Source organism: Abramis brama, assembly GCF_963993115.1.
Source record: "Abramis brama genome assembly, chromosome: 24".
Lineage (NCBI taxonomy): Eukaryota > Metazoa > Chordata > Actinopteri > Cypriniformes > Leuciscidae > Abramis > Abramis brama.
In genome coordinates, this window is record NC_139986.1 from 427,768 (window position 1) to 449,080 (window position 21,313).

At 42.0% G+C, this 21,313-nt stretch overlaps 1 protein-coding gene across 3 annotated transcripts in view; it reads left to right on the plus strand.

The window, feature by feature from the left end:
* The first annotated feature begins 2,265 nt into the window (after positions 1-2,265).
* The window catches only part of dnajc13 (DnaJ heat shock protein family (Hsp40) member C13), a 113,361-nt gene continuing 94,313 nt past the window's right edge, over positions 2,266-21,313 (plus strand). For all 3 annotated transcript variants that reach the window (XM_084102905.1, XM_084102903.1, XM_084102904.1), the window contains exons 1-2: positions 2,266-2,442; positions 16,228-16,308. In XM_084102905.1, coding sequence (XP_083959031.1) covers positions 16,241-16,308 — 68 coding nt within the window. In that variant the 5' untranslated portion in view covers positions 2,266-2,442; positions 16,228-16,240. The remainder of the gene's footprint in view (positions 2,443-16,227; positions 16,309-21,313) is intronic.

Genomic DNA, 21,313 nt, shown 5'->3' on the forward strand with positions numbered 1-21,313 from the left:
TTTAAAGGAATAAATATATAGAAGGTAATATAAATACGCTTTCGAATCAATAGATAAAGCTATAAAATGACTACATGTGAGCTTAAATGTTCAGTTCTCTCTACCTTTATCAAATGTATAAACTAACTTCACAACTTTTACTTGCACTGATATAGCGAGACTTTTTATTTGAGTTGACCTCTTTCATAGACAGCTATTTTCTTCTTGCTGTGTAAATTTGTTTAAATTCTTAATAATAATCTGCAGAAGAGAGAAGTGAATCTCAGTTTCACTCTTCCTCAGCCTGTGATTGGCTGTCCGCTGCTGATCACCCTTCCTCAGCCTGTGATTGGCTGTCCGCTGCTGATCACCCTTCCTCAGCCTGTGATTGGCTGTCCGCTGCTGATCACCCTTCCTCAGCCTGTGATTGGCTGTCCGCTGCTGATCACCCTTCCTCAGCCTGTGATTGGCTGTCCGCTGCTGATCACTCTTCCTCAGCCTGTGATTGGCTGTCCGCTGCTGATCACCCTTCCTCAGCCTGTGATTGGCTGTCCGCTGCTGAGCACCCTTCCTCAGCCTGTGATTGGCTGTCCGCTGCTGATCACCCTTCCTCAGCCTGTGATTGGCTGTCCGCTGCTGATCACCCTTCCTCAGCCTGTGATTGGCTGTCCGCTGCTGATCACTCTTCCTCAGCCTGTGATTGGCTGTCCGCTGCTGATCACCCTTCCTCAGCCTGTGATTGGCTGTCCGCTGCTGAGCACCCTTCCTCAGCCTGTGATTGGCTGTCCGCTGCTGATCACTCTTCCTCAGCCTGTGATTGGCTGTCCGCTGCTGATCACTCTTCCTCAGCCTGTGATTGGCTGTCCGCTGCTGATGTCACAGCTGAACTCCTGAACTCAGTGAGCTCACAGAGAGAGCTGATGATCAGCAACAAAGCCTGGTGGGATTGGATTGGTTTATCAACTCGAAACTGATCCTGTAACCCTGAGTTTGTTCAGCTGCCGTCATGGAACAGGCCCTCGAGCTCCTCTGTTCTCTCTGAACACTAAACCACTCTCTGTTTTAGAAGAGGACAATCCCAGTTAAATCCTTCAGCATTTCCTCACTTTGAATTCAGTGCGTCAACACTGTAGATCTTTATGTCGTTCTGTATCAGAGAGCTTTTGCTTTTTGACATTATTTTGGTGTTACTCAAACTCTGGAATTAAAACGGCGAGTCGAACACTAACAGGTGCACAACAAAATACAGACAAAATAACTCAACACAGAATCGCAAAGAGTGTCAGAAACGGCTGAAGATGTTCTTCATCACCAGACAACCCAAGCCAGAATGGATTCAATTTATGCATTAAATACATTTTAGTTCATTAATTAACTGTAATTAAATCACTATTTTTATCATTCATTTTATTATTGAAATGGTATTGGAAATAAATTCTAATTTATTTTAATTAATGTTGAACCCCGTTATGAGTGGAGAAGAACATCAGTAGATTCAATAGATTCTCAGGACATTTAATAAAAAGCATGCAAATGAAAAATGAAAATGAACAAAGTAATGTTTTGAGTCGCTGTTACTCGGTTGAATTTACTGTTTTCCAAATATACACTTTTCTTATAATGCCCTCTTCATGTGAGCGAAGTTAAACTGTTGATAATGTAAATGTTCTTGTCAGACTCGTGTGAAATGATCTCAGAGCGTGTTTCTCTCAGACGGGGCCGGGCCCTCAGGGGCCACAAGGGGGCGCTGCCGCTTCAGGGGAAATTAACTCAAGAGCATTTAACTAAATTAATTTGATTACAATTACAAAATTAATTAAAATAAATACTTTTTTATAAACAATTAATAACTAACTAAATAAAAAATATTTAAAAAGAAAAATTGTTTAAAATGAATAAATAAAAAATAAAATTACTTTTATAAAAGCAAATAACTAAATAAGTAACTAAAAAATATTTTTTTTTATTTATAAATTATTAACATATATGAAATATGATTTAAATAAATAAATAATAATAAATAATTGTATACAAATAAAATAATAAAATACATCTTGCTTAAAATATAATTTTTTTTATAAAAAATATTTAAAAATTTTAGATAATTTTTTTATATACTCTAAATAGTTTTACACTTTACACCTTTATAGTAGCATGTTCATTTTTCTCAGATTAAATGTGATTTTATAATATTAACTGTCAGGATGGGGCCCGCGGATCTCTAGAATCTCTACTTCCTGTCGAGCCCGTCAGCTGACACACGCGTGAGAGTGCCGTCGTGCGCATGCGCAGTGCCCTGCTGGTGGCAGAATGAAGATGGCGGCGTCCTGGGTTTCTCACTGAGGGAAGCGCGTTCGGCCAGTTTGGGCTTCAGTTCTGGATCACTCAGTTAAAGCAGACTCGCATAGAGGAGGGCGGGGGCCGAGGGACCGAACCGAGCCGCTTCTGACACCACAGATCCAGGTAAAACACACTCATTCTCCTCATTCTCCGGCACTGCATTCACCGCGCGATCAGGCCAGTGACGCCTGACAGACAGCGAGCGTTTACTGTAAATACCACAGTAAAACATCGCCAAACCCTAGAGAATATAACACGCTTTTACTATCTGTCTGTCTTTTCTGTGTTGATGAATGTCTTCTGAATAGGAAACTATGGTATTTTGACAGAAACAATGGTTTGTAAGGTTGGTCATAAGTTAGAGAGTTAATGTTTTATTTTAACAATAGAAGCATTATGTGTCTACTCTTAACCCGTTCACTACTGTCTAACGTTACTCTTAACCCGTTCACTACTGTCTACTCTTAACCCGTTCACTACTGTCTGCTCTTAACCTGTTCATTCTTAACCCGTTCACTACTGTCTGCTCTTAACCCGTTCACTACTGTCTAACGTTACTCTTAACCCGTTCACTACTGTCTGCTCTTAACCCGTTCACTACTGTCTAACGTTACTCTTAACCCGTTCACTACTGTCTGCTCTTAACCCGTTCACTACTGTCTAACGTTACTCTTAACCCGTTCACTACTGTCTGCTCTTAACCCGTTCACTACTGTCTAACGTTACTCTTAACCCGTTCACTACTGTCTACTCTTAACCCGTTCACTACTGTCTAACGTTACTCTTAACCCGTTCACTACTGTCTGCTCTTAACCCGTTCACTACTGTCTAACGTTACTCTTAACCCGTTCACTACTGTCTACTCTTAACCCGTTCACTACTGTCTAACGTTACTCTTAACCCGTTCACTACTGTCTGCTCTTAACCCGTTCACTACTGTCTAACGTTACTCTTAACCCGTTCACTACTGTCTACTCTTAACCCGTTCATTCTTAACCCGTTCGCTACTGTCTGCTCTTAACCTGTTCATTCTTAACCCGTTCATTCTTAACCCGTTCACTACTGTCTACTCTTAACCCGTTCACTACTGTCTAACGTTACTCTTAACCCGTTCATTCTTAACCCGTTCGCTACTGTCTACTCTTAACCTCTTCATTCTTAACCCGTTCGCTACTGTCTACTCTTAACCCGTTCATTCTTAACCCGTTCGCTACTGTCTACTCTTAACCCGTTCATTCTTAACCCGTTCGCTACTGTCTACTCTTAACCTGTTCATTCTTAACCCGTTCACTACTGTCTACTCTTAACCCGTTCACTACTGTCTAACGTTACTCTTAACCCGTTCATTCTTAACCCGTTCGCTACTGTCTACTCTTAACCTGTTCATTCTTAACCCGTTCGCTACTGTCTACTCTTAACCCGTTCATTCTTAACCCGTTCGCTACTGTCTACTCTTAACCCGTTCATTCTTAACCCGTTCGCTACTGTCTACTCTTAACCTGTTCATTCTTAACCCGTTCATTCTTAACCCGTTCGCTACTGTCTACTCTTAACCTGTTCATTCTTAACCCGTTCGCTACTGTCTACTCTTAACCTGTTCATTCTTAACCCGTTCGCCACTGTCTACTCTTAACCTGTTCGCCACTGTCTACTCTTAACCTGTTCATTCTTAACCCGTTCGCTACTGTCTACTCTTAACCGTTCATTCTTAACCCGTTCGCTACTGTCTACTCTTAACCCGTTCACTACTGTCTAACGTTACTCTTAACCCGTTCACTACTGTCTACTCTTAACCCGTTCATTCTTAACCCGTTCGCTACTGTCTACTCTTAACCCGTTCACTACTGTCTAACGTTACTCTTAACCCGTTCGCTACTGTCTACTCTTAACCCGTTCATTCTTAACCCGTTCGCTACTGTCTACTCTTAACCCGTTCACTACTGTCTAACGTTACTCTTAACCCGTTCGCTACTGTCTACTCTTAACCCGTTCATTCTTAACCCGTTCGCTACTGTCTACTCTTAACCCGTTCACTACTGTCTAACGTTACTCTTAACCCGTTCGCTACTGTCTACTCTTAACCCGTTCATTCTTAACCCGTTCGCTACTGTCTACTCTTAACCTGTTCATTCTTAACCCGTTCATTCTTAACCCGTTCGCTACTGTCTACTCTTAACCTGTTCATTCTTAACCCGTTCGCCACTGTCTACTCTTAACCTGTTCGCCACTGTCTACTCTTAACCCGTTCGCTACTGTCTACTCTTAACCCGTTCATTCTTAACCCGTTCACTACTGTCTACTCTTAACCCGTTCACTACTGTCTAACGTTACTCTTAACCCGTTCACTACTGTCTACTCTTAACCCGTTCATTCTTAACCCGTTCGCTACTGTATACTCTTAACCTGTTCATTCTTAACCCGTTCATTCTTAACCCGTTCGCTACTGTCTACTCTTAACCTGTTCATTCTTAACCCGTTCGCTACTGTCTACTCTTAACCTGTTCATTCTTAACCCGTTCGCCACTGTCTACTCTTAACCTGTTCGCCACTGTCTACTCTTAACCTGTTCGCCACTGTCTACTCTTAACCTGTTCGCCACTGTCTACTCTTAACCTGTTCATTCTTAACCCGTTCGCTACTGTCTACTCTTAACCCGTTCATTCTTAACCCGTTCGCTACTGTCTACTCTTAACCTGTTCATTCTTAACCCGTTCATTCTTAACCCGTTCACTACTGTCTACTCTTAACCCGTTCACTACTGTCTAACGTTACTCTTAACCCGTTCATTCTTAACCCGTTCGCTACTGTCTACTCTTAACCTGTTCATTCTTAACCCGTTCATTCTTAACCCGTTCGCTACTGTCTACTCTTAACCTGTTCATTCTTAACCCGTTCGCCACTGTCTACTCTTAACCTGTTCGCCACTGTCTACTCTTAACCTGTTCGCCACTGTCTACTCTTAACCTGTTCGCCACTGTCTACTCTTAACCTGTTCATTCTTAACCCGTTCGCTACTGTCTACTCTTAACCCGTTCGCTACTGTCTACTCTTAACCCGTTCATTCTTAACCCGTTCACTACTGTCTACTCTTAACCCGTTCACTACTGTCTAACGTTACTCTTAACCCGTTCACTACTGTCTACTCTTAACCCGTTCATTCTTAACCCGTTCGCTACTGTCTACTCTTAACCTGTTCATTCTTAACCCGTTCGCTACTGTCTACTCTTAACCTGTTCATTCTTAACCCGTTCATTCTTAACCCGTTCGCTACTGTCTACTCTCAACCCGTTCACTACTGTCTACTCTTAACCCGTTCACTACTGTCTAACGTTACTCTTAACCCGTTCACTACTGTCTACTCTTAACCCGTTCACTACTGTCTAACCGTTACTCTTAACCCGTTCACTACTGTCTACTCTTAACCTGTTCATTCTTAACCCGTTCATTCTTAACCCATTCGCTACTGTCTACTCTTAACCTGTTCATTCTTAACCTGTTCGCCACTGTCTACTCTTAACCTGTTCGCCACTGTCTACTCTTAACCTGTTCACCACTGTCTACTCTTAACCTGTTCGCCACTGTCTACTCTTAACCCGTTCACTACTGTCTGCTCTTAACCCGTTCATTCTTAACCCGTTCGCTACTGTCTGCTCTTAACCCGTTCATTCTTAACCCGTTCGCTACTGTCTACTCTTAACCTGTTCATTCTTAACCCGTTCGCTACTGTCTACTCTTAACCTGTTCATTCTTAACCCGTTCGCTACTGTCTACTCTTAACCCGTTCATTCTTAACCCGTTCGCTACTGTCTACTCTTAACCTGTTCATTCTTAACCCGTTCATTCTTAACCCGTTCGCTACTGTCTACTCTTAACCTGTTCATTCTTAACCCGTTCGCTACTGTCTACTCTTAACCTGTTCATTCTTAACCCGTTCGCTACTGTCTACTCTTAACCTGTTCATTCTTAACCCGTTCATTCTTAACCCGTTCGCTACTGTCTACTCTTAACCTGTTCATTCTTAACCCGTTCGCTACTGTCTACTCTTAACCTGTTCATTCTTAACCCGTTCGCTACTGTCTACTCTTAACCTGTTCATTCTTAACCCGTTCATTCTTAACCCGTTCGCTACTGTCTACTCTTAACCTGTTCATTCTTAACCCGTTCGCCACTGTCTACTCTTAACCTGTTCGCCACTGTCTACTCTTAACCTGTTCGCCACTGTCTACTCTTAACCTGTTCATTCTTAACCCGTTCGCCACTGTCTACTCTTAACCTGTTCGCTACTGTCTACTCTTAACCTGTTCATTCTTAACCCGTTCATTCTTAACCCGTTCGCTACTGTCTACTCTTAACCTGTTCATTCTTAACCCGTTCATTCTTAACCCGTTCGCTACTGTCTACTCTTAACCCGTTCATTCTTAACCCGTTCACTACTGTCTACTCTTAACCCGTTCACTACTGTCTAACGTTACTCTTAACCCGTTCACTACTGTCTACTCTTAACCCGTTCATTCTTAACCCGTTCGCTACTGTCTACTCTTAACCCGTTCATTCTTAACCCGTTCGCTACTGTCTACTCTTAACCTGTTCATTCTTAACCCGTTCATTCTTAACCCGTTCGCTACTGTCTACTCTTAACCTGTTCATTCTTAACCCGTTCGCTACTGTCTACTCTTAACCTGTTCATTCTTAACCCGTTCGCTACTGTCTACTCTTAACCTGTTCATTCTTAACCCGTTCATTCTTAACCCGTTCGCTACTGTCTACTCTTAACCTGTTCATTCTTAACCCGTTCGCTACTGTCTACTCTTAACCTGTTCATTCTTAACCCGTTCGCTACTGTCTACTCTTAACCTGTTCATTCTTAACCCGTTCATTCTTAACCCGTTCGCTACTGTCTACTCTTAACCTGTTCATTCTTAACCCGTTCGCCACTGTCTACTCTTAACCTGTTCGCCACTGTCTACTCTTAACCTGTTCGCCACTGTCTACTCTTAACCTGTTCATTCTTAACCCGTTCGCCACTGTCTACTCTTAACCTGTTCGCTACTGTCTACTCTTAACCTGTTCATTCTTAACCCGTTCATTCTTAACCCGTTCGCTACTGTCTACTCTTAACCTGTTCATTCTTAACCCGTTCATTCTTAACCCGTTCGCTACTGTCTACTCTTAACCCGTTCATTCTTAACCCGTTCACTACTGTCTACTCTTAACCCGTTCACTACTGTCTAACGTTACTCTTAACCCGTTCACTACTGTCTACTCTTAACCCGTTCATTCTTAACCCGTTCGCCACTGTCTACTCTTAACCCGTTCGCTCTTAACCCGTTCGCCACTGTCTACTCTTAACCTGTTCGCCACTGTCTACTCTTAACCCGTTCGCCACTGTCTACTCTTAACCCGTTCGCCACTGTCTACTCTTAACCCGTTCGCCACTGTCTACTCTTAACCCGTTCGCTCTTAACCCGTTCGCCACTGTCTACTCTTAACCCGTTCGCTCTTAACCCGTTCGCCACTGTCTACTCTTAACCCGTTCGCTCTTAACCCGTTCGCCACTGTCTACTCTTAACCCGTTCGCCACTGTCTACTCTTAACCCGTTCGCCACTGTCTACTCTTAACCCGTTCGCCACTGTCTACTCTTAACCCGTTCGCCACTGTCTACTCTTAACCCGTTCGCCACTGTCTACTCTTAACCCGTTCGCCACTGTCTACTCTTAACCCGTTCGCCACTGTCTACTCTTAACCCGTTCGCTCTTAACCCGTTCGCCACTGTCTACTCTTTTGAGCACAGATCTGAACTTTATTAACTAATGAATGCAGACCTAAGGTTGGTCTCTTTTAAAAGAAGACCGATTTTTGCAGAAGTGAAAGCAAAAAATTAAAGTAGTTGTAGTAGCCTACTTTTGCACAATTTCAGTTACACACACAACATGAGCCAAACACTTCATCATGTTGTGTGTGTAACTGAAATTGTGCAAAAGTAAAACAACTATTTATAAACTTAGAATGATATAAACTTACCAGTGTGTGTGTGTGTGTGTGAGTGTGTGTGTGTGTGTGTGTGTGAGTGTCTAGGATTGCGTAATAACTGACGGGCAATAAGCCCTCGAGCTCGTCGTGAGCAGTGATGCAATGCTAGTGTAAATGTCATGCAACACAATCATGACTGTCATGGTGTTTTACTGAAGCCTGCAGATACAGGAGCGACAGATTCATCACACCCTTTATTGCTCTCAGTGACAGCATTACGGATGAGCTTTGCATTCATAAAACCCTTCAAAACGGCTTTATGTTCTGTGGAAAAGGATCAGTTTCAGCAGTTTGGCAGAATCTCTCCACCGTACGGGACTAAACTTGTACAGAAGAGACATTTACATTTATTCATTTAGCTGTATTTCTGTGATGCTTCAGTGCAGAATGAAGGACGGCACTTAAAGATTGTGTGTTTCTGTGCAGCTTGTATTGATCCGTGCCGAGAGCTGTGGAGATTGATCATGTGACCTCATCCTGGAAATGGCGCTGGATTTTTAACATACTAAAGCTATTAATGCATGGCATCCGAGTGCTGTAACTTCATTAGACTCTCAGAACACCAGCAGGATTACAGATTACAGATATGTGCACTTTCTGCCACTGAATGTCAGATCGCTGGGTTTATCATTACTCAGAGTAGTTGGCATGCGTTAGTTTAGTTGTCCTGTTGCGTAGCCTGAGATTACTGCATCTTCCTCCAGCGCTTCCTTTAATTCATTACAATTTACTTTCTCAGTGAATCGAGGAGACTGGCCATGAAAAAGCATTTATTTTTTTTTATTTTTTATTGCATTACACATTTTTAAAAATGTGTTTTTACGCCATTTCTCAAAATAATTTTCTCTTGTTAATTAATTTAGACATTTATACTTAAGTCATTTTGGAAAGATGTTATCATTTTCTCTACTCTTACTACTGTCTGCACTGTACAGCTGCACTGTAGCGCTCGTATCTCTAGATCAGAATACGTGCACTCACTGGAATGGTGAAAAGAGTATTATTTCTTGTACAATTTTAAGACAAACCGAGTGCATTTAAATGGCGATACTTTTCCAATTGAGTTTATGTACCAAATATGCAAATTAGAACCTTAGCTTGAAGTTTACCAGTGTACAATGTAAAATCTCAAAGTCTGACTACTAGGGCTGGACCCGAATATTCTAATATTCGTTCGGTGGGCTGGTATTCGATTAGAAAATTTGACATTCGAATATTCGTGTTTTTTGTTGTTGTTTTTGGCACACCTGCATCCCCCTCGACACGGCTCTCATCCGCGCTTGAATATGTTCAACACTATAAAATCTGATGAAATACAATACTCTTTTTTACAATTATCTTATATAGCCTAGCCAGTTTTAATAGGATGGACAGCTGAAGGAACCCAACCGCAGAGTTCTCTGTTATAAACCACAGATATCAGATCACACAGCGCTGACGTGGAAACCAGGAGAAACACTTATAGAAGGCTCTCAGTCCACAGACCAGCATTCACCATGGATTTACTGTAGTAACTGTAACCATAATGTGACAGAAATAGTCAAACGCTTACAAGTACTACATCTTTTTCCAGCACTTCAAAACTATCATATATAAATGTTATTTTTAATGTGATGACCAACACATTTTTTGTTCAACCTTCAAAAATTGTCTTATTTAAACTCTTACTTAAACTCTTATTTAAAAATAATAAAATAAATAGATTACCGTTGTAAACAGTAGGATGCTTATTGGCTATTTTCACTCCCTAATATATATTTTTTTCACTCGGTTTAATTCATATTAAGACATTATGAATGATAATAATTAAAGTTAATTTCATCTACACCCTAAATTAAGCGTAGTGCTTTATTGTCCGCCCCAGTGCCACCAGATGCTCTCTGCAGAGCCGCTGCCCTCAGATGTTAGTCTGGATCTCTGTGAACTTAAACTAAAACTGCACACTGTAATATCTGTACATTAAGTCTATTTTTTTATTAAATAATTTGTCAGTATTACGGTTATTTTGGGGGAAATTTGAATAATTGTATTGCAAGCTTATTTAAGGTGTACCCCTACATTTTCTGCTTGCGCTCCTAAAATGTTCAGTTGGGGCTACAGCGCTCCTAGTATAAAAGTTAGTCTGGAGCCCTGGTATTAAGCTTTTTACCCGTTATTATCAATCTAAATGAATCTCGTTTTTAATTCAACTTAATTTAGTTTTTCTTTATTTAAATTTCGTTTTTTTCTTTATTTAAATTTCATTTTTATTTAAATTTTGTTTTTTCTCTATTTAAATCTACCCTTTACTGTGTCAGTAATTTGTTAGTCAGAAAAATATTAGACTACCTTATTAAAAGTATTGCTTAAGTTAACATTTTTCAGCGATGTCTAGGGGCTGTTCACACCAGGCCACTTCATAAGTTTTCTCAGATCGGATTGCAATCTGATTTATCAAAACGATTCCATGTACACCTGGTTACATATACAAATGTGTGGTTTTTTTTTTGCGGATATAAATCCGATCTTCAATTCCCGCTATAGATTTAATGGAGTGCACGTCACCGAAAGCAACAGTTATGAGACGCATTATTTTATTGATCATCAGCTAAAATTTCTGAATCAAAGCCCGCAATAAGAGAAAGCAGTAACAGCCCTGGTAAGATCATTTTGTTTCTTTACATTTAATGAAGATGATTGTGTGTTAAGCGTCTTACTTTCACTTTGATTTGCGATAGCACGTTGATGCTCAGCTTCATCTGCGGCGATGCGTGTTGCATTAGCGTCGTCATATCTGACTAAAACATGACATATAGCCTATAACACGCTCTCATGTTTATTTTTTAATAAACCATATTCAACAACATATAAAAATGAAATAATCTTTAGAGTAAAGCCGCAGCCATCATTACCAAGCGCGAACCATTGACAGTGAATGAAACGAAGCGAACCACAGGCCGTAGTGTGACATGCGTAAACCAATGGTGTAAACATAATCATAGATGACGCGCCACGGGTTTTTATTTAAAAGAAAGAACGTAGCTTATGTTTGTATGTAGGTCTAGGCAATTTATATTCACAATACTTAATAACTAATATTATTTTATTGCATTTGTATTAGTTGTTTGAAGAGTTTAAAAAAAAATCGGTCGGTCTTAACGCATTTTACAACCGGCAAGTCGGTCGGACTAAAAGGGAAAATAAATAAATAATTGGGCCGGTACTAAATTGACGGCCGGTCGGGTTACGGCAAACAAGAATATTTTTAAGGATGGCCTCAGTGTTGTTCATGGGAAAGATGTTTAATGTCACTAGTGCAGTGTCCGTTCTCGGAGCATTAGCCCTGCCCGCGCGAGAACACTGCCTTCATTAGAGAGAAGAGTGTTCAGCGCCCTCTCTCCGAAGCTTCCAAGATTCCATGTTCATTACTACCGACGCTTCGAAGCTCAAAAAATGGTATTCGGACCAGCCCTACTGACTACCCAATACTAAGTCAAGAATAACAGTATGAAGACAATGGATAACCCAGGATAAGATTAACCCAAGTTTAGATCTGACCCTGGGTTAGTAGTGTCAGTGTAAAGCCGCAGTCATTACTGTTGGCAGCGGTGGTGTGCTGATTAGCTTTAGCTGATGCACTGAGAGCGGTGGTGTGCTGATTAGCTTTAGCTGGTACTGAGAGCGGTGGTGTGCTGATTAGCTTTAGCTGATACTGAGAGCGGTGGTGTGCTGATTAGCTTTAGCTGATGTACTGAGAGCGGTGGTGTGCTGATTAGCTTTAGCTGATGTACTGAGAGCGGTGGTGTGCTGATTAGCTTTAGCTGATGTACTGAGAGCGGTGGTGTGCTGATTAGCTTTAGCTGATGTACTGAGAGCGGTGGTGTGCTGATTAGCTTTAGCTGATGTACTGAGAGCGGTGGTGTGCTGATTAGCTTTAGCTGATGTACTGAGAGCGGTGGTGTGCTGATTAGCTTTAGCTGATGTACTGAGAGTCAGGAGTTTGTGAGCTCCTGTAAGGGTTTAGTGTCGGCCTGAGGAAGGAAGGAAGGAGTCGGGTTTTCTGCTGACAGAGACATTCATGATCAACACTGTTCACAGATCAACACCTCTCCTCTTCCCACTGTCCTCGAGCTGAGGCGCTCGCTTCCCTTTCCTCCCATCTCATGTTTACTTGTGCTTTTTTCTCTGAATACAATATGAATGTTGTTTGCATGATATTTAATTACGGAGTGAAACTCATAACCTACTTTTATGGATGGCACAGAGTGATTTCCATGATCAAAACTCGTAAAATGTTACATCTGTGTTTTCACTTGTCAGAATTACCCATAATGCCCCAGTGTTTTCCATGGCTTCAGCCTCAGAACATGAGTGTGAGAGTGAGGTGTGGATCTGTGTGCTGTGGGAAACGTTGGATGTTTCCAGGATCGGCTCGGGCTCCTGAGACGCCGGACCGGCTCCAGTGTAGGGACGCACCGAGAGGAACATTTTGGCCGATACCGATAACCGATATATTGGCCGATAAATCTAAATCCAAGTTTTTATATTTTTTTGAGAGCCTAATTACAAAAACAAAAGTCTCACCATTAAAACCCATGTCCCAAACACACAGTTATAATGTTCTCATTATGATGTTCTGTAGCCTTGACAGACTTGACTGTATTTTCCTTTCTGAAGTGATTCCAATCATATTTCAAGCATTTCAAAACCATCATGATGAACAGTGCACATTCTCTCAGCTGAAGGAAATAATACATTATTTATCGGCTTTAATATATTGGCCACTTTTTTTATTGGGCCGATGACGATAACATCAAAACTGAACGTATCGGCCGATATGGTGGTTTATATATTGTGCATCTCTACTTCAGTGTGTAAAGTGAGACTCTAGAGTGTGTCCAGTGATACAGTGAGACTCTAGAGTGTGTTCAGTGATACAGTGATACAGTGATACAGTGAGACTCTAGAGTGTGTTCAGTGATACAGTGAGACTCTAGAGTGTGTTCAGTGATACAGTGATACAGTGAGACTCTAGAGTGTGTTCAGTGATACAGTGAGACTCTAGAGTGTGTCCAGTGATACAGTGAGACTCTAGAGTGTGTTCAGTGATACAGTGATACAGTGAGACTCTAGAGTGTGTTCAGTGATACAGTGAGACTCTAGAGTGTGTTCAGTGATACAGTGAGACTCTAGAGTGTGTTCAGTGATACAGTGAGACTCTAGAGTGTGTTCAGTGATACAGTGAGACTCTAGAGTGTGTTCAGTGATACAGTGAGACTCTAGAGTGTGTCCAGTGATACAGTGAGACTCTAGAGTGTGTCCAGTGATACAGTGATACAGTGAGACTCTAGAGTGTGTCCAGTGATACAGTGAGACTCTAGAGTGTGTCCAGTGATACAGTGAGACTCTAGAGAGTGTCCAGTGATACAGTGAGACTCTAGAGTGTGTTCAGTGATACAGTGAGACTCTAGAGTGTGTTCAGTGATACAGTGAGACTCTAGAGAGTGTCCAGTGATACAGTGAGACTCTAGAGTGTGTCCAGTGATACAGTGATACAGTGAGACTCTAGAGTGTGTTCAGTGATACAGTGAGACTCTAGAGTGTTCAGTGATACAGTGATACAGTGAGACTCTAGAGTGTGTTCAGTGATACAGTGAGACTCTAGAGTGTCCAGTGATACAGTGAGACTCTAGAGTGTGTCCAGTGATACAGTGAGACTCTAGAGTGTGTCCAGTGATACAGTGATACAGTGAGACTCTAGAGTGTGTCCAGTGATACAGTGAGACTCTAGAGTGTTCAGTGATACAGTGATACAGTGAGACTCTAGAGTGTCCAGTGATACAGTGAGACTCTAGAGTGTCCAGTGATACAGTGATACAGTGATACAGTGAGACTCTAGAGTGTGTTCAGTGATACAGTGAGACTCTAGAGTGTGTCCAGTGATACAGTGAGACTCTAGAGTGTGTTCAGTGATACAGTGAGACTCTAGAGAGTGTTCAGTGATACAGTGAGACTCTAGAGTGTGTCCAGTGATACAGTGAGACTCTAGAGTGTTCAGTGATACAGTGAGACTCTAGAGTGTGTTCAGTGATACAGTGAGACTCTAGAGTGTGTTCAGTGATACAGTGAGACTCTAGAGAGTGTTCAGTGATACAGTGAGACTCTAGAGTGTCCAGTGATACAGTGAGACTCTAGAGAGTGTCCAGTGATACAGTGAGACTCTAGAGAGTGTCCAGTGATACAGTGACACTCTAGAGTGTGTCCAGTGATACAGTGAGACTCTAGAGTGTGTCCAGTGATACAGTGAGACTCTAGAGTGTGTTCAGTGATACAGTGATACAGTGAGACTCTAGAGTGTGTCCAGTGATACAGTGAGACTCTAGAGAGTGTCCAGTGATACAGTGAGACTCTAGAGAGTGTCCAGTGATACAGTGACACTCTAGAGTGTGTCCAGTGATACAGTGAGACTCTAGAGTGTGTCCAGTGATACAGTGAGACTCTAGAGTGTGTTCAGTGATACAGTGATACAGTGAGACTCTAGAGTGTGTCCAGTGATACAGTGAGACTCTAGAGTGTGTCCAGTGATACAGTGAGACTCTAGAGAGTGTCCAGTGATACAGTGAGACTCTAGAGAGTGTCCAGTGATACAGTGACACTCTAGAGTGTGTCCAGTGATACAGTGAGACTCTAGAGTGTGTCCAGTGATACAGTGAGACTCTAGAGTGTTCAGTGATACAGTGAGACTCTAGAGTGTGTCCAGTGATACAGTGAGACTCTAGAGTGTTCAGTGATACAGTGAGACTCTAGAGTGTGTGGACCTGTAGGCATCCGAGTGCGAGTAGATGAAGTGTTTGGGTGAACCATCTTCAGCTTTAACTCCAGAACTGATGTGTGAGCGCCTTGAGTGATGTCTAGGCCACAGTTTCACCGTCATCCTCTTCTCACACTACAAGAAACTGCTAAATGTCTTTCCAGATTTCCCCATGACAGCTTATATGCGTGATCATGAACATTTGTCATTAGGGCTGGGAATCACTGGGTACTTCACGATACGATACGATACGCGATACATTGTTCACAATACCGATAATATCACGATATGGCGATACTGCGATAATCGATATATTATCAGTAATAACTCACAATATATCATGTTTTAAGAAATAAAAAGATTATTTTTTTTAATTAGGAAAATGAATCTCCATTTATTTTTTTGGATGAAACACAATAACAAAAACAACTTGTGTCTTATCAGTTGCAACAAAACAGTCACAGACACTATTTTTGTTTTGCTGCAGATGATTTTTTTCACTCGAGTGGAATCGGTGATGCTCGCATGGTCGCGGCTCGTAGCATGTGAGAGGAATTTCAAGCACGTTACGAGCACCTCCCGACCTCCCGATCATTTTTAAACGTGTTAAAAAAATTCAGGGAGTCGGCCCGATTTTCACCAAGTTTTTATGTTGAAAGGAATGGCTATCTCTGCTTTTCAACAAATCATTTGCACACACATTTATGTCATTTTTCTATCTGAAGCTTTGCCTGCATCATGCAACATGACGGTCTCTGTGTTTACCCCGAAAGCTCACGTGATTGCTGCCGGCTCGGGATCAAATTCGTGCAGGACAGTCGTGCCGTGTACCAGCTGCTTTGACGCGATTATCAGTTAAACTGACTCGCAACGTGTGCAATATCTCACGACCTCCCGAGTGCCCGAACTCGCACCGTGTACGCCCGCCCTAACGGCTTTTAAGATCGATACTTGGCAAGAGCGCATCGAGAATCGATCGGGAGTAAATATCGCGAGATATCGCCATATCGATATTTTGGCGCACCCCTATTTGTCATGTTTGATCAGGAAGTAAATGAGACGTGAATCTCCTCTTCTCTTTTCACAGGCGCTGGCTGAAGATGAACGTCCTCAAAGACAACAGAGACTTGGCCTGTTTCTACACCACCAAACACTCCTGGAGGGGCAAGTAAGTGCTTTCTGCTCTGCGTCTCGTTCACAGGAGAGCTCATGACCAGGGTTCGAGATGAACACCCGCATAAGAATCACCAGTGGCGGGAAACGCTGTCCAATCACTGGCCAGTTTGCCGTGTTTATTACGTTTACTCACTTTGCTGGGAAGTCTGTGTAAGACAAATCTGATTCTGCGCAGATTTAGCGCAAATACTCGTGAATCATCATGATATATTAAATGCAGCGTATTGCGCAGAATCTGCTCATATCTGGATTACTTGAACACACACGTCACTACCCAACCGATAACAGCGCTTGTTCATTTGCGATGAAGCAATAGCGGAGAATAAAGAGCATTTGGTGAACAGAAAAGACATTGTTATTTCCCATCATCCTTCATGTTTCTGATGTTCTGTGTCCTGTATTGATCTGTCCGTCTAAAACACATTTATGGGGAAAAGGATGAAAGAGGAAGAGGAGATGCTGGACCACAGGATTTAGTTTGAATAAGAAATGAATGAAATCCAAATTGTACAATATATATGTATACAGTATATAAGCTGTGATGTAGTTAATCTGGTTAATTTCTTTCCTTTTTTTCTGAAGTTCTGAATGGCCGGTAACTTTTACAACTGACTTTTAAATGAACTTGGTCTAGTGTTTAGATCTGTTTGCTTCAGACTGGTTCCCTCGAGCCGCGTGTCAGATCGGGCGTTTACACTGACACTGATCTGGAGCGACTAGGGAAACTGATTTCATTAGTTTTCTATGAGAGTTGGCATGTTGATGTGATATGAAGAGCAGAGACCGGCGATTGGAGTTACCAGACTCTGTTTTAGCCATTTAAGATGAACATTTTGTTCTGTTAGGGTTAGGGTTAGAACTTAGTTATGGCTCGTTTCCACTGAGCGGTACGGTACGGTATGGAACGGTACGCATTTATTTGCGTTTCCACTATCAAAAGTTGTGAATGGTACCAAAATGCCGAACCGTACCGTACCACTTTTCAGGTACCCTTCCATTGGGGTTCCAGCACAGTGGTACGGTCCTAAAGGGCGGAGCTAGACTCACTGCAGGACGTTGATTGGTTGACAGAGAATCGTCACTTGCGCGTGCTACAAGAGGAATGACAACATAAGAAGCGCCATTTTTTAATATAGAGTTTAATATAATACTACTGTTACTGCGTCACGAAATGTAATTTTAAGAGTTTGTCAGGCGAGAATGTAGTTGTTAAAAGCTCAAATCTGTGGTTTATTTATAAAGATGATATTTTTTTCCCCGGTTGTGATCCATGCGTTCAGCGGGGCTCGGCGCTCATGTTTCCCGGCTGGATGAGCCTTTCCTCGGCTAGTTCTTCTGACGTTCGCCGCTGACTCCGACGGTAGTGGATAAACATGAGATATAATTCGTAGACCTAACGGGCGATCTTTGGTCTCGTGAATATATAATTCGTTCCCTGTCAATCGTTTTGGCTGAGGGCTAAGTTTAGTTTCATATTATAGGCTATTTGTATTTAACTTTACTGTTGTAATGTTAGACTAGAGCGCTGCATTTGGATATTAGACTGAATTGTTTGCTTTTTCTTATTGTATAGCTTCTTGTACCTTTTACTTAAACTTTTATATTGGCTATTATTGATAAAACTGAAATTTTACAAAAAGAAATATGGTTTCTTGTCATTTTTTTATTACAAGATTATCACTGATGTTTATTGCAACATTTGTCTGGAATAAGTTTAATTTTTTTTATTTAAACGAAAAGAGGTAACGGTTGTGTTTTAAATTTCATTTGTTATAAACAGAATAACGTATAACGTGCAGTGAATAATCAATCTGTGTTGCGCATGAACCACATTGGTGTCCCTATAATGTTTACTTTATTTAAATGAAAACGAAAAGTGGCAGAGTGGTGTTTTATAACATATTTCGTTTTATTGTTGCTTAAAATGTACATACAGAGTAACAGAGATAACCGGAGTAGCAGAGCGAGCTGAGGGACGCTTTAAGAACGCGCTGTAGCTTTTGCATGTAGGAGTCGCACATGGCAAGTACGAACTTTGCGTACTTGATATTGAGAAAAGCCTAATGTCGGCGCTTGTCTTCTTGTGACAAACATGTCGAGGAGCAAGAACAAGATCTGCTGCATGTCATCCATTGTAGTTTACTATGTTCTTCTTCGCGCGAAAATGACGTCGATCGAAACACCACGCCTATCCAGTGAGGGCACTGTTGGCAGTGGAAACGCTAGCCAGATCATGGTTAACAGATCCGAACCGTACCGTACTGTCCCGTACCGTACCGCACCGCTCAGTGGAAACGAGCCATTAGGGTGAGGTTTAGTTAAGTTAGGTTTAAACTTATAAACTCAAAACTCAAAAACTTGTACACTTATAAAGTCATCAATTTATACACTTATAAACTCTAAACTCAAACTCTGAGTGTGCGTGTATGTGTCTGAGTGAGTGTGTGAGCGAGTTTGTGTGTGTGTCTATCTATCTAACTTATTTATCTATCTATCTGTCATAAACTTCAAACTACTGTAAACTACTTTAAACTTCAAACCACTTTAAACTTCTTAAGTTTAAAGCTTCCAGCTCCCAAGCAACTCCATAGCAACCAAACTTGAGTACCCTAGCAACCATTTTGCAAGACCTATATCTCTGTAACAGAACAAGAGGTTTGGCTCTTTTGACTCATGCTAGCAAACGGCACTTCCAACATGCTACACATGCTAGCAGTGAATAGCTACATGCTAATAGTGATTAGTTAAAGGTATAGCGGAGGATTTTCCCGAAATTTAGAAAAGAACCGCCCTCTCCACTTTTTGAAAAAATACACATGCGCAACACTCTACCTGCTCCCGAGAGGAAACGTCTATTAAACGTGTGCACGACACGAGAGAGCATGCACGAGCCTAGTTCTCCTCGTGCACGCTCTGTTTACAAGTTGCAAGATTGCTAATCATAGCTTATATTAACTTTTACTAGCAGTGATTTTAAATGGATTTCTCCAAATAGCATGCCAAACTTTACCTGTCGAGTAGAAACTTCGCGACTGAGGCATCAGTGGGAAGCCCAACCTGTGCTTTTAGCGCACGCCAGCATGTGAAATATTCTCCCAAAAACACTCTGGTCTTGTTTCTTTCTTCAGAGGCCTTTCTCCTGTCATACAATTCGTAGACACTTTTTCTCTTACGACCCTCAGACATTTTGAAAAAACCCGGTGAGAACGGCGAGCTTCAATGAATGGCTGAAACCGTAGCTCACCCATACACAGCTCACCACACATAATACACCTGAAAGTGTGCATGCGCAGAAAGGACGAGCACGTACGACGGCCTTACGTAAACATATCACCAGAATGATTGACAATTAGGAGGACCAATAGTCTTGATGATCCACCCGGAAAAAGAAAATCCTCCGCTATACCTTTAAGTGTTAAATCATGCTAAGAACTCTATAAAAACTCCATAGTAACCATCTGTGACAACTACCAACCACCTAGCAACACCATAGCAACCACCCAGAACACCCTAGCAACGCCTAGCAACAGCATAGCAACCACCCAGAACACCCTAGCAACCGCCTAGCAACACCCTAGCCACCACCCAGAACACCCTAGCAACCGCCTAGCAACAGCATAGCAACCGCCTAGCAACACCATAGCAACCACAAAAACACCCTAGCAACCGCCTAGCAACACCATAGCAACCACAAAAACACCCTAGCAACCGCCTAGCAACAGCATAGCAACCACCCAGAACACCCTAGCAACCGCTTAGCAACACCCTAGCCATAATACCCTAGCAACCGCCTAGCAACCACCCAGAACACCCTAGCAACCGCCTAGCAACACCCTAGCAACACCATAGCAACCACCAAAACAACCTAGCAACCGCCTAGCAACAGCATAGCAACCACCCAGAACACCCTAGCAACCGCCTAGCAACACCCTAGCAACCACCCAGAATACCCTAGCAACAGCATAGCAACCACCCAGAACACCCTAGCAACCGCCTAGCAACACCCTAGCAACCACCCAGAACACCCTAGCAACCACCTAGCAACACCCTAGCAACACCATAGCAACCACCAAAACACCCTAGCAACCGCCTAGCAACAGCATAGCAACCACCCAGAACACCCTAGCAACCGCCTAGCAACACCCTAGCAACCACCCAGAATACCCTAGCAACAGCATAGCAACCACCCAGAACACCCTAGCAACCGCCTAGCAACACCCTAGCAACCACCCAGAACACCCTAGCAACCACCTAGCAACACCCTAGCATCCACCCAGAATACCCTAGCAACCGCCCAGAATACCCTAGCAACCACCCAGGACACTTTAGCAACCCACTAGAAGCACTCTTAACAACTTTTTAACTTTAAACTACTTTAAACTTCAAACTAATTTAAACTTCAAAATTATTTAAACTAATTTAAACTTCAAACTAATTTAAACTTTAAACTAATTTAAACTTCAAATGATTTTAAACTTTAAACTACTTTAAACTTTTTCAAACTTTATGGTCCAAACTTTCTCAAGCCAACTTAAAGTTTGTCTCGACAAACTTTTTATATGTTTAAACTTTTTTATACTTTTTCTATTTTCTATGCAGATATTGACTTGGGACTATATTAGGGGGAAGCACAGGCGAAGCACTGCTACTTGGGCGCAGAGATATCACGCCCAAGTAGCAGTGCTTCGCCTGTGCTTCCCCCTAATATAGTCCTTAATATATAAGTCAATATCTGCCTAGGAAATCACCTAGTGTTAATCTGCATCGCTATTTGTACTTGTTGTGAATACGCAGGCCACAAGAAGTAATTAGGTGTTTTTTTTTGTTTTTTTTATATCACTTTTACTCAGGACATGCTAGCTGGCAACAAAGGATTCCATTCATTAAGCTAAGCTAAGCTAGCGCCGACCCTGTCAAACTAAAACAATGCATGCACTGAGACAAAAATGCATTTGCCCACCTATCTAAATGTAGGAAAGAAGGTGAATAAGCCCTGT